We start from the raw sequence: 24,341 nt of genomic DNA, 5'->3' as shown, positions 1-24,341 counted from the left end.
TCTACAGCAAGAGCCACCTGCCATTCATCACACCAACTAGAAATTTTGTCGACGTCATCTTGTGTTAACCCGCAGTCACTCAAATTATTCCATGTGCTCGTTCTTCCTTTAGCACCCCGCAATGAGACACCGTGTCAAATGCTTTCGAGAAATCTAGAAATATGGAACCTGCCTGTTGCCCTTCATCCATAGCTCTCAGTGCATCATGCGAGAAAAGTAAAAGGTGAGTTTCACAGAAGCGATGCTTACCAAAACCGTGTTCATTTGTGCACATAAGCTCCTTAGTCTGAAGAAAGTTGATTATGTTCGAACTGAGAATATGTTCAAGGATTCTGCAGGAAACAGGTGTTGGGGGTATTGGTGTGCAATTTTGTGGGTCCGTTCTTTTACATTTCTTATACACTAGAGCCACTTGCACTTTGTTCCATTCGCTTGGTTCTTAGCACTGATAGCAAGATTCGCGGTAAACGTAAGCTAAGTAAGGGGCCAATGCCGTACACTACTCCTTGTAAAACCAAACTGGCAGTCCTTCTAGGCATTGCCACTTACTTATTTTCAGCTGTTTCAGCTGTTTCTCTACGCCAGGGGTACTCATTAGTATGATTTCCATACGGGACTCTGTGCGATGGTCGAACGACGGCACGTTTGTACCATTCTCCTGCGTGAACGATTTCTTAAACGAGGAATTTTTAACTTCAGCCTTCCTTTTGGAATATTCTACCGCCAAAGCAGACTGGTCAACGTGTGGCTGAATAGAAGCGTTAGATCCGCTTAACGATTTTGCAGAGGACCAAAACTTCTTCCGGTAGCTGTTGTATGATCCGTGCACAGATCTTTTCACAGACGCACGAATCTCTACAAATCTTGCTGTCCTCATTTGCGCGTTCTTTTTTGAACCGAGAATGTAACAGCCTTTCGTTCCTCAGCATTTTCCGAATTTTGTTATTAAAGCATGATGAGTCTTTTCCGCACTTGATCCACTTAGTAGGAGTAAACTTTAGCCATAATTCCTCTATGGCCATAATTCTGGAATTAAATGATTGTATTTTATTATCTAAGTGAGATGCTGACAACTCCATATCAACTCTCCTAGCGTTCTCGACTGATTTAGTGACTTTCGTAACCATAGTCGCTGATAACATCATGATCACTAATCCCCATCTGTATGCTGACGCCATCGATAAGGTCCTGCCTGTTTGTGCTGGCTGCCGAACTAGCTGCTCAGCACAGTTTTCGGAAATCGTGTTCAAACGTCCTTCACAAGACTGTCTGTCTGCACGACCTGCAGTGAATCCATACATGTCCCAGTTTATACTCGGTAGGTTTAGCTCACCGCCAGCTAGTGTCGCGTGATCTGGATATTTATGCAATGCTGACCATTTACCTTCTCTGAATGGCTCCACATGTGTCCCAGCGGAGTCGAGTGGGTGGTAAAAACATCCAACAACTGATACGATTTCACCTTGTCCTGTTATGTGCGACCACGTAACTTCACTATTGCACTCAAATTCAACCTCAGTAGAGAGAATATTTTTTGTCAACTGCAATGAACACTTCTCCTCCTACGGCGTCGAATACGACTTTCCGATACACATTCCAAGACTCGCTAAATATCTCAGAGTTTTTTTTTTACTTTGCGTCTTAGCCAGCTCTCAATTCAAGAATAATTTGAGGCTGAGAACGTTCATGGAGGAGAGTAAATTTGGGAACTATGGTACAAATACTTCGACAGTGCCTGATAAAAGTTTCAGAGTCGAACTAACTTTACTCTGAAAGCTATCTGATTTCCCTAAGTGTGTACCAGCTGGCGAGTGTTCATGAGAGTACCTCAAACTACGGGTTAGCCTGAAACCCCCCCGTGCACTCCACAAGTACTCTGCTCTCCGATTAACTGCTTCCTTTGTCTAGTGCACCCCTGTCTTGAAATCTACCCATCCCCGATTTTCAGTTCAGCTTCCCAACCACTGTTACCTTCATTCCCACTGCCTGACACAATATCTATAGTTTTATCCCGTCACACTATCTGCATGTTTCCGTACACAATGCACCAGTAAGCCACTCACAGTTATGATGACAGATGTGGAGTAGCAAACCACAAAGCCCCACACAATAAACATTGTGGAGTAACAATACCGTTCCTCAGAAACAGCTCCATTTGGCTACAAATCATGTTCAATCCTCCTGCCTAATACTTTATCCTGAATGTGTATTTTACCACCCTCACCGTGATCTGTGCTACTGCCTGTCTCTGTCCGAGCCATCCTATAGCACATAATTTCGTTCCTCACACCGACCACTGCCTCTCCACAGCTGTTTACCCACATCAGTTCTCATGATGAACTGAACTGTGGATGTCGGTTAATCACCTTCGTTTCAGAAGACCTAGTCCATTTCCCAGACACACTCAGCCCAAAGTGACTCCCCTACCGACCTCTTAAGATATAACTGCAGAAGTCTTTCATCCTATTGATAGTAATCACGGCTGAGTCTAAGTGTCCATCGTAATACATGTTCTCCACCTCCATAGCTATCCCTCAATAAGCACCTAAAATAATCCGAGAACACCGCCACAAGACCTGGGGTGCCTGCTGGGAGCTTGCCCATTCCCACATAGGAAGCCACCTGGTCACCCTCCATGGTGCCAACATATCTCCTACAGACTCCATTCCACTGCCCCATATGTCAACCACTTGAGAGACTATTCCGCTTTCCTACCGCTCGCAACCTCCAGTATTTACGCTCTATGCTACGGACTGATTTAAACACACCAACCACAGGACAAAATATAAGAACGATGGCTATCCGCTTCCTGCCCTCTACTGACGTCTTCCCATCTTCCCTCCATCTATTGAGATTAACATGACTTGTGGCCACTTTTCCTCACCAACTGGATGCCAGTATCTGGACCAGAGTCGCTTCTACGTGGTATTACCGTAATTTCTCCCGAAGTGATTTTTTTTGTCCCGAATAATACGAGGACACGCTCACTTTTCGTGTCAGGTTCCACATCATTGTTTCCACTAATTATGAAAACTTCACAAGTATCTGTATCCATCGATACCTTCTCTAGTAAATGCAGCAACATCAGTTATTGTGTCAGTTTTCTCCGCTGGTCTGTAACGTAATACGTGGCACATTTTAAGACACAATACGAATAAAAATATCGAAGGCTAAGCGGAGTCAAAAAATTTTGTAAATCACGAGTTTCTGTAACCATGTCCTTCACTACTGTCTATAAGTGCTAGTTCTTTACTCCATTCTGAATTAAATGCGCCCGCATCTCGTGGTCGTGCGGTAGCGTTCTCGCTTCCCACGCCCGGGTTCGATTCCCGGCTGGGTAAGGGATTTTTCTTTGCCTCGTGATGGCTGGGTGTTGTGTGATCTCCTTAGGTTAGTTAGGTTTAAGTAGTTCTAAGTTCTAGGGGACTGATGACCTAAGATGTTAAGTCCCATAATGCTCAGACCCATTTTTTTGAATTAAATAAACCCTGTGTTTTCTATAACTTTAATGAATACTTCCATGGATAAATGTGAGATAAATTCCAATAAAGCGTAGTGACTACGACAGACATTTGAGTGTGCACTGGTTTATACCTGAGTATCAAGTGCCCTGGTCTGTCCTTCTCTCCCTCCACCTCGTAGTGCTCCACCTGTTTGCTGGCGAATTGCAAGTCCTGTACCCATCCGGTTAATTTCGTGCGCAGCATGTCTTTCACACGTTCCATGTCCTTAATCCAACCGTGGAGTTGCTGATCACTTGCGTGGTTACCCTGAGACGCACAGAAAATAGTTCAAATTACTTTCACAACATCCACAAGCGGCAGCCTGTCTTAATATACAGTTACATGTAGCACTACTACATGACGCTGACATTACTGCCAGCGCATGACTCCAGTACATTCAGTTTTGTACAGGCATAAAAACATTAATGAACAGCAGATACGTAGTGGGGTTTTATTAAATAAATACGTTTCTCAAACTGTGACATCAGATAAGAGAGGTGCAGATATTTCTTGGTAGTCGACATTACAGGCGTCTGAATGTATGAATGTATACTCCCGTGACGATGTATCCAACTGCAATGTTCTAGAGCTGCCAGCAGCCTCGAGATCCTACGTGTAAAGCCACATGGTGTGGCTGGAACTCTAACGAGATTCTGTTCAAACTTTTGAACGGTTTTCGAAAATAGAATGGCCAGATTGTTGACAAATACGTTAAAATCCTACTCGATGTCGTCTGTATCTGAACACGTCTCGAATATTGCACATTTGAAGGACTGTATTGACTGTCCGAGTGATAAGATCATTTTTCATTTTTTCTGGACAATTTTCGGGTACGATGTTCACATTTATGTCACATATTAAAGTCTATGCTCCTTTGGCGTTGTACAAATTGTAGGCTTCTAAGTCAATGCAATATAGATATGGCCATTCCAATTACATAATTTCATACTTGAAAAATCACTCACAAAAATCTATACGGTGGTCCCTGTTGATTTAGAATCGTGACAATTTGGAAGGAGCCAGATTTCACAGTGCAAATAAAGGAAAAAATCTTAAAATCCATAATTGGTAACTATATAACTCTGGAAAATACTTTTTCTATTACTTTTTAGCAGTCAGTCTATTTGTCTGTCCATCTGTTAGGAATCTCATAACTGACTCCAGTCAACAGATACGGCAGTTAATGACTCGTGTTTTGATAATCGAAAACTCACTAATCGTAACCTGTAGGGTGCTGTCGACTGACTTGGAATCATGAGATTTGGCAACAACTAAGTGTTTCGGTACAAGTAAAGCAAAAAATCTGAAACTTGTTAACTTTTAATTATATCAAATAAAAATGTCGTTTTCGATTTGGACATACATTGTATTCATCACCTGTTGAAAGTATAACATACGAACATTACTGCATCCAAACATAAAATGTATGTTGTATTCATGATTTAGTATGTAAACAGAAATGTGTTATTCAATCCTCTCTTCCTACATACATAAACTAAAGTCCTCTGCTTGCTTGATCTTGTTTGTTTTTGCTGGGCTGAGGAAATAACGTAGAATTTCTCAACCGATCTTTGTATTCGTGGGACCAGTTTCTTGCCAGTAAAGTTACAGTGTCTCGATAGCAGGCAAAAATTATTGGGAATCTCGATTCCCAGGTTGGGGAATTTGTAGAGAACCATTAGTGCGTGAGTCCCTCTCGCACTTGCCCATTCTGTTTTCCTTTCTTCTAGCTACCCTAGCATCAGCCAGTATGTTGTTCTGGAAGGTCAGTGTTCACCACAGATATGGGTGCCGTAGGGTGAGTCTGAGGGAAGTGGGACAGAACTGCTCTTGTTCTCTGTACATGGAGTCCCCAATCCTTTTGGGCCAGACTGAAACAGGTGCCAGTGGTCCCACAATAGATTATACTGAGATAGGGAACCAATATTCGAAAGTGCATATTTATTGTGTTAAGGACATGCTCAGCGTGCACCACCTTACAACAATGTAGCTCATAGCAATGCTTCAAAGCAACGACTGTCAGTCTGAACGAATGCATGTATTGCAATGATGCCTGCAGTTCTTCACACTCTTGGAAAGATCTCGGGTGTCCGTTGTGCACTCGAACAGTAGCAGCTGGCTGATAAACGGTGTACACACCTGACCACCAAACGGACCTACTGTACACAACTAGGCTCGCAGCACTCAAGCATCGCAGTGGCGCATTAACCTGTGCCGGAAGCACACCACTGACCCTGTTGTCAACTGTCCATTGCATCAGATGGCTTGTGTCGAGTTCATGGTGAGGTGTGTTGCTGTGTACATTGCACAATAAGTAATCAAGCACTGTTTCTGCAAGGTGTCACACAAAACCTAACCGATCAGCAGCTATTTGCAGCCTGCATATTCCATTTCGTGCATTTCTGTCACACCACAATCGCACTCATTTAATATGTGCGAGTTCTTCTTCTGACGAGAAATAAAGCCGTGTGTGCTGCCTTGCGTCAATGCTTGGTAAGTAATGAGAGTAGTAGCAAGTATTGAGGGGCATGTGAGGGGCGACACCTACAACGTGCTGACATGAGGAAAGTTTCCAACCGATTTCTCATACACACACAGCAGTTGACCGGCGTTGCCTGGTGAAAGGTTGTTGTGTAGCCTCGTGTAAGGAGGAGAAATGCGCACCATCACGTTTCCGACTTTGATAAAGGTCCGGTTGTAGCCTATCGCGATTGCGGTTTATCGTATTGCGACAGCACAGAAGCTGATATCGTTATAGGTACAGAAAGCTGGCTAAAGCCTGAAATATGTTCTGCAGAAATTTTTACGAAGTCTCAGACGGTGTTCAGGAAAGATAGATTAGGCAGAATTGGTGGAGGAGTGTTTGTGTCTGTCAGTAGTGGTTTATCTTGTAGTGAAGTCGAAGTAGATACTCCGTGCGAATTGGTGTGGGTGGAGGTTATACTTAACAGCCGAATTAAGTTAATAATTGGCTCCTTCTACCGACCCCCAGACTCCGATGATACAGTTGCGGAACAGTTCAGAGAAAGTTTGAGTGTGGTATTAAATAAATACCCCACTCATACGGTTATAGTTGGTGGGGACTTCAACCTACCCTCGGTATGTTGGCAAAAATACTTGTTCAAAACCGGTGGTAGGCAGAAAACGTCTTCCGAGATTCTCCGAAAATTATTTCGAGCAGTTAGTCCACGAACCCACGCGAATTGTAAATAGTTGCGAAAACACACTTGACCTCTTGGCCACAAACAATCCAGAGCTGATAGAGAGCATCATGACTGATACTGGGATTAGTGATCACAAGGTCATTGTAGCTAGGCTCAATACCATTTCTTCCAAATCCATCAGAAACAAACGCAAAATAATTTTACTTAAAAAAGCGGATAAAGTGCCACTAGAAGCCATCCTAAAAGACAATTTCCATTCCTTCCGAACTGACTATGCGAATGTAGACGAGATGTGGATCAAATTCAAAGATATAGTAGCAACAGCAATTGAGATATTCATACCTCATAAATTGGTAAGAGATGGAACGGATCCCCCGTGGTACACAAAAAAGGTCCGAACGCTGTTGCAGAGGCAACGGAAAAAGCATGCGAAGTTCAGAAGAACGCGAAATCCTGAAAATGGGCTAAAATTTACAGACGCGCGAAATTTGGCACGTACTTCGATGCGAGATGCCTTTAATAGGTTCCACAACGAAACATTGTCTCGAAATTTGGTAGAAAATCCGAAGAAATTCTGGTCGTATGTGAAGTACACAAGCGGCAAGACGCAGTCAATACTTTCACTGCGCAGTGCCGATGATACTGTTATCGACGACTGTGCCGCTAAAGCGGAGTTATTGCACGCAGTTTTCCGAAATTCCTTCACCAGGGAAGACGAATGGAATATTCCAGAATGAAACACGAACATCTGCTAGCATGAGTTTCTTAGAAGTAGATACCTTAGGGGTTGCGAAGCAACTCAAATCGCTTGATACGGGCAAGTCTTCAGGTCCAGATTGTATACCGATTAGGTTCCTTTCAGATTACGCTGATACTATAGCTCCCTACTTAGCACTCATGTACAACCGCTCGCTCACCGATAGATCTGTACCTACAGATTGGAAATCTGCGCAGGTCGCACCAGTGTTCAAGAAGGGTAGTAGGAGTAATCCATTTAAGTACAGACCTATATCATTGACGTTGGTTTGCAGTAGGGTTTTGGAGCATATACTGTATTCAAACATTATGAATCACCTCGAAGGGAACGATCTATTGACACGTAATCAGCATGGCTTCAGAAAACATCGCTCTTGTGCAACGCAGCTAGCTCTTTATTCTCACGAAGTAATGGCCTCTATCGACAGGGGATCTCAAGTTGATTCCGTATTTCTAGATTTCCGGAAAGCTTTTGACACCGTTCCTCACAAGCGACTTCTAATCAAGCTGCGGAGCTATGGGGTATCGTCTCAGTTGTGCGACTGGATTCGTGATTTCCTGTCAGGAAGGTCGCAGTTCGTAGTAATAGACGGCAAATCATCGAGTAAAACTGAAGTGATATCAGGTGTTCCACAGGGAAGCGTCCTGGGGCCTCTACTGTTCCTGATCTATATAAATGACCTGGGTGACAATCTGAGCAGTTCTCTTAGACTGTTCGCAGATGATGCTGTAATTTACCGTCTAGTAAGGTCATCCGAAGACCAGTATCAGCAGCAAAGCGATTTAGAAAAGATTGCTGTTTGGTGTCAGGTGGCAGTTGACGCTAAATAACGAAAAGTGTGAGATGACCCACATGAGTTCCAAAAGAAATCCGTTGGAATTCGATTATTCGATAAATAGTACAATTCTCAAGGCTGTCAATTCAACTAAGTACCTGGGTGTTAAAATTACGAACAACTTCAGTTGGAAGGACCACATAGATAATATTGTCGGGAAGGCGAGCCAAAGGTTGCGTTTCATTGGCAGGACACTTAGAAGATGCAACAAGTCCACTAAAGAGACAGCTTACACTACACTCGTTCGTCCTCTGTTAGAATATTGGTGCGCGGTGTGGGATCCTTACCAGGTGGGATTGACGGAGGACATCGAAAGGGTGCAAAAAAGCGCAGCTCGTTTCGTATTATCGCGTTATAGGGGAGAGAGTGTGGCAGATATGATACACGAGTTGGGATGGAAGTCATTACAGCATACACGTTTTTCGTCGCGGCGAGATCTTTTTACGAAATTTCAGTCACCAACTTTCTCTTCCGAATGCGAAAATATTTTGTTGAGCCCAACCTACATAGGAAGGAATGATCATCAAAATAAAATAAGAGAAATCAGAGCTCGAACAGAAAGGTTTAGGTGTTCGTTTTTCCCGCTCGCTCTTCGGGAGTGGAATAGTAGAGAGATAGTATGATTGTGGTTCGATGAACCCTCTGCCAAGCACTTAAATGTGAATTGCAGAGTAGTCATGTAGACATTGCTGCTCGTGTTGGTCTGTCAGCAGAATATGGAATCGGTGGGTTCAGGAAGGTAATACGGAACGCCGTGCTGTATCCCAACGGCCTCGTATCACTAGCAGTCGAGATGACAGGCATCTTATCTGCATGGCTGTAATGGATCGTGCAGCCATGTTCAGATGCGGACGTTTGCAAGACAACAACCATTTGCACGAACAGATCGACGACGTTTGCAGAATCACTGACTATCAGCTCGGACACCGTGGCTGCGGTTCCCTTTGGCGCTGCATCACAGACAGCAGCGCCTGCTATGGTGTAGTCAACGACGAACCTGGGTGCACGAATGGAAAAACGTCATTTTTTCGGATGACTCCAGGTTCTGTTTACAGTATCATGATGGTCGCATCCGTGTTTGGCGACATCGTGGTGAACGCACATTGGAAGCGTGTATTCGTCATCGCCATACTGGCGTATAACCAGGCGTGATGGTATGGGGTGCCATTGGTTACACGTCTGGGTCACCTCTTGTTCGCATTGACGGCACTTTGAACAGCGGACGTTACATTGCAGATGTCTTACGACCCGTGGCTCTACCTTCATTCGATCCCTGCCAAAGCCTACATTTCAGCAGGACAATTCCTGACAGCATGTTGCAGGTCCTTTACGGGCCTTTCTGGATACAGAAAATGTTCGACTGCTGCCCTTGCCAGCACATTCTCCAGATCTTCCACCAACTGAAAACGTCTGGTCAATGGTGGCCGAGAAACGGGCTCGTCACAATACGCCAGTCACTACTCTTGATGAACTGTGATATCGTGTTCAGGCTGCATGCGCAGCTGTACCTATACACGCCATCAAAGCTCTGTTTGACTCTATGCCCAGACGTATCAAGGCCGTTATTACGGCCATAGGTGGTTGTTCTTGGTACTGATTGCTCAGGATCTATGGACCGAAATCAGTTCTAGAATAATATATTTGTGCAATGAATACCCGTTTATCATCTGCATTTCTTCTTGGTGTAGGAATTTTAATGGCTAGTAGCGTAAGTGATTCTTATGGGTTCTACTTCTTCTTTCCTAGGTGTGAGCAGGCGTTACTCGCTGTGGGATTTGGACCCAGCAGCTGACAATGATGATGACGATGATGTTGATGTATGGGGAATGTCTTCGATTGTTCAGAGGTAGATATCGCTTTTTCTACAGTATTAATTTTTTTTGTTATTTTTGAGGTGCTCTACCTTGTAGATGTTCTCAATGTGAATATCGGTGTTTTTACACGACCACCAGCTACTAGTTCTTTTGCACCTGTCTTTTCGTTTCGGTTTGTCCATATTCTTTCAGACACATTTCCCTGCCGACGTCATACACCACGTCTAGTACCCATGCTGGATATGCCCTTAATGACAAACACGCCCACTGGTGATGAGTTGCTGGAAGTGTATTCCAGTAATGAAGACAACAACAGTTTTACTTGTAAGTACTCAGAATTTATTATTATTATTATACGAGTACGGATTTTTATTTCTCCTTCCTTAGATACTTATCAACTGCGACTCTTTCTCCTTTTTGTGTGCAGAGTTATTAGGAGTTCGACGTGTTTTGAGGGGAAGAGCATTGTCAAAGTTAGGGGGAGAGCTGTCGTGACATCATGGAGTGAGTCGATACCAGAGTGGTCATACTGAGTCACTTTTCTGAGATGCAGGAAAGGGGATCCTGTAAGACACTCAGTTGTATGCTGTACCTTGATTTTGATCAACTTATTGTGGGGTCCAGTTACATCTCTCTTCAAAAGTGTATATTGCTAACAAAAAGCATGTCCTAATGCCAAGAATCAAGATGAGAGGAATTTAAATTGGTTTCCATGGTTGCTTCTCACCAGCGATAGAAATTATCCGAAAATACAGAGCATACAGATACACAACAAACACCAGATGTCCACGGACGTTGTAATTTCTCGTTTATGGCCGAATGTAGGAAAGCTATAAGAAGAAGACAAACATTAATACGCTGTGTGGCACATGGACAAAGAAGTCGATCGTAAATTAGGTGGTCCCCTCTTCTTGTCCATATTAGCCGAGAAACATCCACAAAGTGTAGACCTGCTGCTAATCTCTGAAGACGATAAGCAACACAATGTTTGGATAAAATGCATGTACCAACTACGTTCCTCCGAAATGAAAACAAACAAGGTGCTAGATGATTTTGCTGTACATGTCTCAAGTCGTTTATCAAGAGCATGTATCTCTAAAGACACCTGATTGACTGCTAGAGCCAGGAAACAATAGGTGTGGAAATACTTACCAAGGATAAACGGTTCTCGAAGTTTAAGAATACCTCTCACCAACACTTCTGTCCCTTCGTCTCTTACGTCGGTATAGAACGCCTCCTAGTTGCTGTGGTACAGTGTGAACGTGGTGTCTCTGCCTCCCAAATCACTGTCACGAAATGATGCATACGATATGTGGCAAGTTCTGTGCACTAAAATTAAAATCTTATGTCAAGGGAATAGCTCGAGATGGCTGCTCACTGAGCTTCAAAGTCTTGTACGGGGTGTTTATTACATATATAGTAAAAACGTCCATTTCACCAACGTGAAGGAGAATGACGCACTGAGCAAGCAGGCAGCTGATCGTTATATCTGGGGACTGTGACTGGACAGAGGTGAGCAAGCTCCCTGTAGAGACTGTTGCCACGTAACGGGGAAGTCCCAGAGTGCAGCTGACAACCCATGCCACACAGCCCACAACCATCTTCTCCACAATTTAAGTGAGCATGATGCCCCCTTTACAGTTCAGCACTTTGATGAGTCTGGGTAGTAGGATGATAAGGTCAGTGTAATTGATGACACCGTTGACAAATACATGCCGCTTCAAAGAGGATCACACCACTTCCTCGATTCACAACGCTTCATGCTCACGTCTCTTTAGAAATTTGCTGAACCAACGCGTCCTAAAGATATTCTTAGCAAAGGGAGCCACTTATCTCGATGATGTAGAGTTTCAAGAGTTTCAACTTGTGACGGAGATGGGGTCTTTCCATACGAATATCTGGATTCTCTAGTAAACGAAGAGGCATTTCCATAATTAGTGGAAAGAACGGGCACTTGGTGAACGAACAGCAGGACTTCAGCATCTCTGATTTATCAGAACATGTAAAATGATGAACACCAATGTACATCTGACCGCCAACATCTGCGAGAAGTTCTGTAGCATATGACTGAGATTTCGTGGACTGCCATGTTAAGAAAGATACAAGCCAGCAGCGAATTCTTGACCAACGTTGAGATACATGTCTTCCTGGAACACTCGATTCACCAGTGACTTTGCCAACGTGTGCGCAGGTATGCCAAGGCAAATAACCTGTAAATAATCGAGGGGGAGTACAGGTTGTCTCACGATTTCAGTTTCATCCTTTACCTGGATGTAAACTGTCTCTAAAGGCAAACCATGCAACAAAGTCTCCCTTTTCAAGGGCTCTCATTGATGTCAAAAGGGGAAATCACCAGACTGAGGGAAGATATCAAATATGTGGCTGCTGACGCTGTTGAGGCATATGTCCTAGAGGTAGAGCTGGACTATCCCACAAGTCTGCATCACAAACACGGTGACTTGCACAGCCTGAAAGACTTTCACGTTCAGGGAATTCAACAGGTGCCTCCTCTAGGGCATTGGCGCTGCACCACAAATGCGTATCAGGAGCTTATATACTGAGGTATATGCTGCAATTCCAGCTGGAAGCAGGGGTGTCCTATCACGATTACAAGTGGTTCATCGGGGGGCATAGGTGTGGAAATCTGCTGCACCCAGACTATTTACTGATGTGTCTGGGTGGACTTATTTGTTAGTAAAAAGGTAAAAATGTGTTCCACTTGACTGGGTGTGTGTGGAATAGTTTGATGAACTGTTTGTCACAGTTCTGAGTGCATATCTGTCTGTGTGTGTGTGTGTGTGTGTGTGTGTGTGATCGAGAGAGAGAGAGAGAGAGAGAGAGAGAGAGAGACATAGTAGACATAGTATATATTTCGTGGGGAACATGTGCAATATGCATCCGTGTAATGAAAGTATTTTATATGTTTATGGTGCGTGTGTGTGTGTGTGTGTGTGTGTATTGTTTTTGAGCTGGCATTGCTGTTGCTGTTCTAAGTATGTACGCGCTGAAAATTTCTCTCTCTCTCTCTCTCTCTCTCTCTCTCTCTCTCTCTCTCTCTGAGTTACCAATAAGTGTTTAATAGACATTGGAAATTAAAAAATTACCTTATGCACAAAAGAATGTCTATATTGTAATGAATCAATTAAGAAATAACAAAACTGTTACGTATATCACAAATGCGAGAAAAAATGGAAATTAAAAAGCTTGCAGTTGTTTTCACAATACAGTTGTTGTTCTCTTTCATGTTGTTTGAATGAAATACCTCCTTTATCAGTTTTATATTGATGGCAGGTGCCAGAGAAAAAAGAAATCCATTTCTAATACAATATTTTTGAAATTTACATGGTCGACCGGTTCTACGCGGGATCGCGATTTATCGCCTCCAATTCGTATTTGCGTAAGTAGAGCTTTAAGAAATGTGCGCCAGGAATACGGCACGCGTTTACGTGCGTGTGTGTGTGTCTGTGGGACGTGCGTCACGTCCTCGCTGTGACAGCATGCGGCTAGCGGTCAGCGGGCAGCTAACATCCCGTTTGTGGTAAAACGAAAAGTAAATTCAGCATTTCCCTCGTTGTGCAGGAGCAGTGAATTGGAAGGTGGGCACACTTTTGAATCGGCACTTTCCAAAACGTTGAACCCGTCGTCCTTGCGATGGCGCCACTGCCATCTAGACCTAATCTATGCCGGCCGTTGTGGCCGAGCGGTCCTAAGTGCTTCAGTCTGGATCCGCGCGACTGCTACGGTCGCAGGTTCGAATCCTGCCTCTGGCATGGATGTGTGTGATGTCCTTAGGTTAGTTAGGTTTGAGTAGTTCTAAGTTCTAGGGGACTGATGACCTGAGAAGTTAAGTCCCATAGTGCTCAGAGCCATTTCAACTATTCTGAACACACATACATACATATTTGTACACAGTATTATGTGAGAGCCCAGTTACCAGGGGCATAGGGTCAAAATCGTAAGCTGCGTCATTACCTGGACCACAGCACGCTTTGCTGTACTACTCTGCAGGGCTGTAGTGGAGAACAACGAGAGGAATTATCTCTAGTACGAATACCTCAAGATTGCTGCAGCTGTCTGAAGACTTAAGTTTCATTCAGAAAGCAAAATGTGTCTATAAGTCGAAACTATCTGTACGACACTGGTTCACGGAATACCTTTTCGCAATTACACTTTTACTAAGCAGGTGCAGTGTATGATCAACGAAGCGTAGCTGCACAACAAATTTAATAAAGAAGTCGTCCTTTAAACATTCTCGTAAGCTGTGAGGTACTATCTCTACAAAATATTAGATACGTATCAGGTAAATTGCCTTTGCTGCAGTGAAATGCATGGATGATGGTAACCAAAACAAGATGTAATGACAGGACATGACACGATGTCGGCAGAAACCATTCTTAAATACGGAACCCGCATCTATCAATCTTGGAAATTACCATCCAGCAAAAACATCTGTAATACACTTCTGGAAATTGAAATAAGAACACCGTGAATTCATTGTCCCAGGAAGGGGAAACTTTATTGACACATTCCTGTCAGTGTGATCAATTGATGTATCTGTACATCACATGATCACACTGACAGAACAACAGGCACATAGACACAGGCAACAGAGCAGGATGGGGAAGGAAGTCGGCCGTGCCCTAAATCAGAATGCCCGGACACGGGATTGAACCGTCGTCCATCCGAATGCGAGTCCAGTGTATGTCTTAAGACCACATAGCTTTTATTCTCGGTAGTGGGAAAATCACTGGTGGTAGAGTTCATAAATCATAGACACAGAATTCAGACTCGATAATGGTTCGAGTTAGGCCACGAGAGACACGTGCAGAAAGGCTAACGACTAAGATGAATGCTCTCAGAAAGCAGCATCCGGTTTCACGTTGGTCTCGCACAGGTTTTCATTGGTCTTGACGCATTCACTAGATATTCCGCTGGTGTCTGTAGTAGCACAGTGCCTTTAACAAAGCCACTCGCTGACGCAACACGCGCTAACTGGTGGACCTTCGTTATCGTTGCGCGTCCTCTGTGGCTGCGGTGGCTGGGACATTGCTGTGCCACACGGAGAGTGCTGGCTGGCAGAGGTGAGCACAGGGGGCCACCACTGGCGTCGAGCCACAAGTGTCAGCTGCGCTATCGTCTTGTCATGGAGTCCTGGGAAATGCCACGTGAATGTTAAGCTGGGAAGAGTTCGAGCAGTTGCAACGAACTGTATAAGTTATGTGGTATGTACACAGGTTCATTACGAGATTTGAAGTTGACGAAGCTCCATGTTGAGAGAAGTAATTTTATAGGCCTTCCATATGGAGCAGAGATTCTTAGGAAGAGAAGATGCTGATGGAGACTTGAATTGCCACACTGAGACTCTAGACCACTCTCCACTAAATTCGAAGCTAACATGCTGCAGCTTGTAAAGCAGCATTGGATGCAAACTTACCTGAATCTGTTAAAGAAGTAGCTAGCAAATGCGAGAAAAGAAAGATGCAGGCCATTTTCTTAAATCTCTAACCATTCCGACCTTAGCCCACCTGTACCATAGCCCCAGAAGGCTCACAGAAGTAGAGGTTGGTTCAGAATTCTTCCAGAACTGGAGAGCTCTAGATAGCTACAGTATGAAGCAGGTAAACTGGGAAACACTCTCCCAGAACTGACGAGGTCGTGTGTGTCATTTTATCACCCCCTGTACGTATAATACAGTTTATAAGAGGACGAAAAACCTCCACTTACCATACGTTCGAATGCGAGGGGAAGCAACAGCTGTGAGGCGTGCGTCGCACCGAGTGAGAGCAGCTGCGCCAATTCCCGCCAGTAGCTGGAGAGGCGTTCCCGGAAAATAGCCGCCTGGGCCTGCAGTTCTGCACAAGACGGGAGACGACGCGCTGATGAACAAGCCAGTCGCTCAGACTTCTGTAGGAAGCACAGCTTTCACTTTCTGTCCCCAGAGAGTGTATGCAGGTTGCATTTACCTTTTGAAACTAGATCAGTATGCAATGTCAGTAATCGTATGAGCTACATGGACACCTTGACCGGACGTTACAAAGCTCATATTCCAACGACAAGTTTAAAGAGCACATCAAGCAAAGAGAGAGGAGTACCTCCACCTAACTTAGATCCAGTAATAAAAATTAACCTAAGGGTAGAAGTATCAAAACATCTGAAGAAGTGGAATTATACAATTACTTCAAAAATCACCTACACGGCTTGCCCAACGAGAAGACAGATTTAAGAAATAAGAGATCTTGAAATAAATTCTTGCCAGTTTTATGTGCTAATAATAGAAAGTAACATTAATGAGGATGTATAGTTTGGCTGTTTGACTTTGACCTACTGACAAGCATAGGACGTAACGATTTGCACAGGATCGTATCTATGCTGGTTTTATAATATGTGTAGTCTTTACGACGTTTCCCGTGAGTTGTATGATATGTATGGAAATGAGGAAGAATTATGTCCACTCATACAGGTTTTTATAATTAGAGTGTATTTATTTTAACAGAAGTAATAGATCTTAATAATTCAGTAAAAAAATGAGTAAGGTGTTTTGCAAGTGTAGCTGAAAAAGCCATTCTCGGCCTAAGCGTTCTAAGGACCATGGAAATGTATGACTACATTTGTACTGGTACACTATCTTACATATTAACATTACATTTTGGAATTACATGGCGATACACATAATGTTCTGTATTTTGTGACAAGTATCCCATCACATGTTTTTATCTCACTTTTTGTACTCCTTTTTCTTTTTATTTGTCCAGTGGATCAATTCATGTACGAAAGTTGTTTTGAAGGCGATTTATGCCTTTGTGATGTTAATTTGGTAAAAGGATACACATGTAAAATTATGTATATGATTATTACTGCCATGTTTTTATGAGCAGCCTAGCTACTGTAAGCCTTTGACGATGGATACCATATGTACTATTACGCACCATCACAATAAAGAAATGTCTTCTCTTATTTCTTTACATCAAATGCTTGTATCGTAAACAGAATACCAAATTTTGTTAACAAATATTAACACGATATTTAGATACTGTGATATAAAACGTTTACTGTGGCATGTACAATCGCTGCTAAGAGCAGAGAAGAAACGACATGTGAATATGTTGCCTACCAGCTGCCTCAGTTGTCATATAAACAACATGAACAGTGATTTGAGGGGATTCATTTTAGTGATGTTAACATCAGTAACAATAAATTTGCCTTATGCCAATGCTATGATCCTTGAGCTGATCTAATGTTGATGTACACTCGGAGTTAGGGGACTCAACATACAGAGACAACAGTGAGATATACACACGTCAGAAGATTCGTAAATTTTCACACCTCCAGAGGCCCAATGCAAGTGATGTACAGTTTTTAGCATTTGTTGTAATATGAGTGCCTCATGTATGGGATGATAGTGGCGTTCTATACGTGCCGTCTGCCCTTCACTTTTCGGTTATTGCTGTATACCTGTATAAAGGGCATAGGATCGAAAATGTAGTCGTGAAAACGAATAGTGTTACAGTTAATGGCAGATACGACGTCTTTAAGAAGAAAACTGCTTTTTTATGCCTGTGCCAGATTTTTCGCATTTCGTTCTTATACGAGCCTATTTTCAGTACAAAAAAGACATTGCTGCAGATGGAGAATGATGTGTGTACATGATGTTTGTTCTGTTCCTCACGCTATTTGAATTCCTCAGTGCAATTCGCAAAAGACAAAGTAGAAGAGCCGTGCGTTTTCATGACTTTGTAAAAAAAAAAAACAAAAAAACTTATCTTCGGCATGAGGGACTTGAGAGCAGCGTACCGACACATTACACTGGCATCTGGCTGTAGGTCAACGACTGCAGAATGTATAGCCACGGGTTGGGGTGGAGACAACAGAGTGCTGAAAAGTTCACCAGCCATCACAGACAGACCGATGTAACCTGGGTTGAGATCTGTGGCTACCACTGACACCACACCACAAGCAGCATAGTGTAGGGCCAGAGTCGGCTGTGGTGTTCAGCGGCGGGAATCAGTTTATCCTGTGGCGGTCACGTCGACGCTGCTTTGTCCTGTGTTGGCCTCGTCGACTTCACGGAAAGCCGCGGTCGTCGAGATGCCTACCTCTTCAGCCCACAGAAACAAACAGGGGTTAGGAAGACTCGCGATCAAATCATGTGGAAGGCATATGAATGAGTTCTTAGGAATTTCGAAAACTATTCAGAAATTTTGGAACCAAATTATTATTAAAACTGGTTCTCCAGATAAACAGTGTCTCTTGAAAATATCATTCACATAGTTTTGTATGTTCAACGACACATAAGTGCGAGGACATCCGCACAATTACCTGAAGAGCTCTCACACTCAAGTTGCTGACCAGAATATGTATATAAGAGAAAAAGTAGATTGAGGAAGTGCTAGATGACCATCAATTTGGTTTTAGGAAAGATAAAGGCATCAGCGTAGGACTTCTCAGTTGGCGATTGATGATTAAAGCGAGACTTAAGGAAAATCTAGGCATGTCCGTAGGATTTGTAGTCAGATAAATATTGTACAATAATTTAAAATGTTGCAGGATTTCCGAAACTCTAAGGAAAATGGGTGTAACCTCTAGGAAAAGAAGGGTTACGTACAATTTGTACATCAAACAAGAGGAAAAAATAGGAAGACCAATAACAAACAGATTAGGTTAGGAAAGGTAAAAGACATACATCTAATCGCCCTTAGGATTCAATCTGTATATCGAAGAAGCAATGACGGAATGGGGTTCAGAAATGGAATTAAAATTCGTGTTGAAAGTTTATCAGTGACAGGAATAGCTGATGTCATTGCTGTTCTCAATGGAAGTCAGAGGTAACACTAGGAGATGTTGAGTAGAATAAACAATCTAATGGGTAGACTCTATCAATTAAGACTAAACCATAGAAAGATTAAATTATGAGGTCTAGGTCAGAATTGTAGGCGAGGATCAAGACGAACTGAAAGAATTCTGCTACCTTCAGGACAAAGTAGCCGGCTGAAGTGGCCGTGCGGTTCTAGGCCCAGCAGTCTGGAACAGCGAGACTGCTACGTTCGCAGGTTCGCATCCTGCCTTGGGCATGGATGTGTGTGATGTCCTTAGGTTAGTTAGGTTTAACTAGTTCTAAGTTCTAGGGGTCTAATGACCTCAGAAGTTGAGTCCCATAGTGCTCAGAGCCATTTTAACCAAGGACAAACTCATAATGGAAAAATGAAAGATTACATAAAAATTAGAGACGAACATTCAAAGAGGATGTTCATGGCCAAACGAAGTCAACTAACATCAACTGTCAGTTTTGTAACAACGAAATCAAACAATAATTGATAAAATTATTTAATAGGATAGATAAAACAATCTACTCACGAAGCAGCGTCAGAACACACACAGAAACTTTTGTGATTGGCAAGCTTTCGGAGCCAGTGGCTCCTTCTGCAGGTAAAAGGGTTGAACGGAAGGAAGAAGGGTTAAGGAAAAGGACTGGGCAGGTCTAGGAAAAGGGGGGAAAGGGGTAGATTTTGGGAAAGTCACCCAGAACCGTAGGTCAGAGGTGACTTACAGTACAAGATGAGAAGGAATGTTGGGGACCGCATCTAGGGAGCTTAAAGGTGGAAGGTAGGGTAATATACAAGACAGAGACTACTGCTAAAACGTTGATCTCGAGTTAACAAGAGTGTGTCCTCCTACAATAGCCCTGTAACCGGCAAAACATATTCTATTAAAGGTAGAGCCAGATGGGAAAAGATACAAGTCATATACCAGCTACTACGTAAACACTGTTTAGCCTTCTACATTGACACGACTACCATCAGATTATCAATTAGGATGAATGGGCATAGGCTGAAGGTATACACTGGTAACTCACAATATCCTGCTGCAGAGTATGCTCTAGAACATGACATTCGTCACACCGGCGCCTGTTTCACCACCAGGATTCCTTCTCCCAGACACTAGTTTCTCAGGACTCCGTAGGTGAGAACTAACTCTACAACATGTCCTTGGTTCTCGCCACCCAGCTTCTTATCACTGTAACTACTCTTTGCTTTACTCTGTTTCAGTTTCCTGCATCTTTCATTGTCTTTCCCATCAATTTTTGACCGCCTCATCCCACCTCTGTTATGTACAATGTACTTACCTTCTCACAATAACTTGTGATCAATGTTATAGCAGTAATCTCTGTCGTGTATATCACCTTGCCTTCCACCTTTAGCCTCTTGGGTTTTCACATCTCGTCTGATGCAGTCCCCAACATTTAGTCTTCCCTACTCATCTCGTACAGTAAGTCTCCCCTGGCCCACAGTTATTGGTGACTTTCCCAAAATCTACCCCTTTTCCAAGACCAGTCCAGTCCTTATCCTTCACTCTTCTTCCTTCCCTTTCAACCCTTCTACCTGAAGAAGGAGGCACTGGCCCGAAAGCTTACCAATCACAGCAGTCTTTTATATGTGTGCCTTGCTGCTGCCGCGTGAGTAGTTTTTTTATCTATCCAAGCAAATGTCGGGTTCTGTTTGAGGACGAGTAACTAAGAGTGTAAGTTTGGAGCACAGTATTCTATGAAAGTGAAACATGGGCAGTGGGAAAACTAGGACAGAAGAGAATCTAAGCATTTGAAATGTGGTGCTAGAGACGAATGTCGAAAATTTGATGGACTGATAAGAGAAGAAATGATGAGGTTCTCAGCAGAATCGGTGAAGAATGGAACATACTGAACACTTTGGTAGGAAGATGGGAGAGCATTTTGTTCTTGGTCATGTAGCCTTTTTGTTTCCTCTCGGTTCTTGTACGTATTGAATGGGTCCTGTAGCCACCATTCATTAGTCTGGTAGCTCATTTTCATTAGCATTTCTCGTTATTTTCCTTGTTTATCTTTACTCATAACTCTCATAGTGGCGTGATTGAATGAATGTGGTTGTGTGTCACGCTGCCATACGGTGGCATAGTCTGCTGCAGAAAGTCTGCGATGGTGATACAGATTCAGCAGCAATTGTACAGAATAGCGAAGTCTCGAAGTGCTCAAGTAGGCAAAGAGGTTTGCGCTACTGCTGAGAAATCCACCTGCGTTAGGTTGGTGGCGGAAATGGTATCCTTGGGTTTTCTGGGCCACACGGAGCGTGGAGGAGGCTGGAGATGAAAAAGGGAGGAAGTCTGCCGCCTGTACGGGAAGCGTCCACAGCTGTGCTCCAGTCGAAGAAGGGTGACTTAGACTGACCGCGTGGCGCGTTCTTACTTGGCGAGGGGAGAGCTGTTAGCTTTTGGTCTCGCTTTCCAACTCTGAAAGTTTGCTTTGCTTTGCCTTGTCGCAGCAAGGAATGCAAAACTTTGGCACATTTTTCTGTTAGTAAATTTTTATAGCCGACTTGGATCCACCGGAAGAGTGCCACACAAAGGTGTCGATAAGAAGTGAGCACTCGATCCTGTATGAATGTCTGTTTTTTCTCTGCCTCGTGATGACTGGGTTAATTAGGTTTAAGTAGTTCTAAGTTCTATGGGACTGATGACCATAGATGTTAAGTCCCATAGTGCTCAGAGCCATTTCAACAATTTTGTGTGCTTGCCTTCAGCTGTGCCTGTATAAGTTTTCATTTTTCTAAATATTAATAGCTTTGTCTTCTCGTAAATTTTCGTCCATGGGGAGCCAACCACGTGGTTGAACATTAGAGTTTGTTGGGCTACCGTCACCACCAACTGTCCGATCTCGTGTTTGTTTTAGAGAATGTTAACTGTTCATGACTGTGTGATGTGATATTGTTGCAAGTTGGCCACGATACCTAGAAACTGCGTCCCCTCAAACCGCGTGGGCAGGCGGGTGTACCGCGAAACGTGTACCGCTTCACGAGTTATTGTGATCAGTTGTCAAGCATCGGCAGTTGTATGAATGATTCAAGCCAATGATTTTAGGTGTAGATTATAACGGTGAATGTATCGATGCCTTTCGTTAATGTTTTAGGAATGAATGATATCAGAAATTGTGTACATGCCTCACATCAATATCTTAGGAATAAATGATTTTATACACAATTTTCTCTTGCATTCCGAGGTTACGTTTTTGCACCTAAGCCACCCACCTGGTGGCTTTCCTGTTAGCACATCCAACGCGTTTCCTTACGCACGGGTCCAGTGATTTGTTTTAAAACAATTTATTTTAAAACAAATTCTTTACATTAAGTCTTACTTTCAGGTGTGTTGCTCGGAGCTGATCTTCTGCACAGTGTTCATGGATGTGGTATTTTATTTTAAAACGTTGATTCTCGTGGACAGTGCACCTTAGATACTATTAATTGCATCGCATTCCCTATGAGCGATATCACGACGTACGTATTTTTATGTGTTTTTGGTCTGTGATCAAATTAATTTATTTTCCTACTCGGCCAAACCTTCGATTAGTTGTATGGTTAGAGTCGGTGGCGACCCTAATCTTCTCACGTTAATTTCACAATCAATAAGCATTTCCATTCCCAATAATAACGTAATAACACGTAGTAACAGGTTACCTTATAGTATCACCCGCCTTTCTTTGCAACATACTCGTATTTTTCTCAATATTTCGAAAATCGTGCAGAATTTTACATTTCCGGATGCTTTTTGCAGGTCTACAGGGCCTATGAATGTGGCAATTTTATTTTCCAAGTTTTGTTTCTCTCATCACTTACAAAGCCCTCTCCTGCTACTAGCCTTCTGACAGTTAAAATGATGGTCATCTATCATATCCTCTATTACCTTTTCCATTCCTCTGTATATATTGTTCCTGTCGACAAATTCCATAAATGAGGTGTTATGCTAGTTCTGCTATAGGGGCCTGCGAGTATCTGCTCATCTTCATGGTTGGGTGTAATGGTATACCACCATTCTCATATACACTCCTGGAAATTGAAATAAGAACACCGTGAATTCATTGTCCCAGGAAGGGGAAACTTTATTGACACATTCCTGGGGTCAGATACATAACATGATCACACTGACAGAACCACACGCACATAGACACAGGCAACAGAGCATGCACAATGTCGGCACTAGTACAGTGTATATCCACCTTTCGCAGCAATGCAGGCTGCTATTCTCCCATGGAGACGGGATCGTAGAGATGCTGGATGTAGTCCTGTGGAACGGCTTGCCATGCCATTTCCACCTGGCGCCTCAGTTGGACCAGCGTTCGTGCTGGACATGCAGACCGCGTGAGACGACGCTTCATCCAGTCCCAAACATGCTCAATGGGGGACAGATCCGGAGATCTTGCTGGCCAGGGAAGTTGACTTACACCTTATAGAGCACGTTGGGTGGCACGGGATACATGCGGACGTGCATTGTCCTGTTGGAGCAGCAAGTTCCCTTGCCGGTCTAGGAATGGTAGAACGATGGGTTCGATGACGGTTTGGATGTACCGTGCACTATTCAGAGTCCCCTCGACGATCACCAGAGGTGTACGGCCAGTGTAGGAGATCGCTCCCCACACCATGATGCCGGGTGTTGGCCCTGTGTGCCTCGGTCGTATGCAGTCCTGATTGTGGCGCTCACCTGCACGGCGCCAAACACGCATACGACCAACATTGGCACCAAGGCAGAAGTGACTCTCATAGCTGAAGACGACACGTCTCCATTCGTCCCTCCATTCACGCCTGTCGCGACACCACTGGAGACGGGCTGCACGATGTTTGGGGGTGAGCGGAAGACGGCCTAACGGTGTGCGGGACCGTAGCCCAGCTTCATGGAGACGGTTGCGAATGGTCCTCACCGATACCCCAAGAGCAACAGTGTCCCTAATTTGCTGGGAAGTGCCGGTGCGGTCCCCTACGGCACTGCGTAGGATCCTACTGTCGTGGCGTGCATCCGTGTGCCGCTGCGGTCCGGTCCCAGGTCGACGGGCACGTGCACCTTCCGCCAACCACTGGCGACAACATCGATGTACTGTGGAGACCTCACGCCCCACGTGTTGAGCAATTCGGCGGTACGTCCACCCGGCCTTCCGCATGCCCACTATACGCCCTCGCTCAAAGTCCGTCAACTACACATACGGTTCACGTCCACGCTGTCGCGGCATGCTACCAGTGTTAAAGACTGCGATGGAGCTCCGTATGCCACGGCAAACTGGCTGACACTGACGGCGGCGGTGCACAAATGCTGCGCAGCTAGCGCCATTCGACGGCCAACACCGCGGTTCCTGGTGTGTCCGCTGTGCCGTGCGTGTGATCATTGCTTGTACAGCTCTCTCGCAGCGTCCGGAGCAAGTATGGTGGGTCTGACACACCGGTGTCAATGTGTTCTTTTTTCCATTTCCAGGAGTGTATT

The 24,341-nt window shown here is 43.9% G+C and overlaps 1 protein-coding gene across 1 annotated transcript in view; it reads right to left on the bottom strand.

Moving 5' to 3' along the window:
- Positions 1–3,035: 3,035 nt before the first annotated feature.
- LOC126295037 (uncharacterized) overlaps positions 3,036–24,341 on the bottom strand; it is a 436,392-nt gene continuing 415,086 nt past the window's right edge. Inside the window, exons 4-5 of the mRNA XM_049987287.1 lie at positions 3,595–3,770; positions 3,036–3,114 (exon numbers count right to left, since the gene is read on the bottom strand). Coding sequence (XP_049843244.1) covers positions 3,036–3,114; positions 3,595–3,770 — 255 coding nt within the window. The remainder of the gene's footprint in view (positions 3,115–3,594; positions 3,771–24,341) is intronic.

Source organism: Schistocerca gregaria, chromosome 11 (genome assembly GCF_023897955.1).
Source record: "Schistocerca gregaria isolate iqSchGreg1 chromosome 11, iqSchGreg1.2, whole genome shotgun sequence".
NCBI classification, from domain to species: Eukaryota; Metazoa; Arthropoda; class Insecta; order Orthoptera; family Acrididae; genus Schistocerca; species Schistocerca gregaria.
Note: the sequence above shows the minus strand (reverse complement) of the source record. Positions and strands in the feature narration are given on the sequence as shown.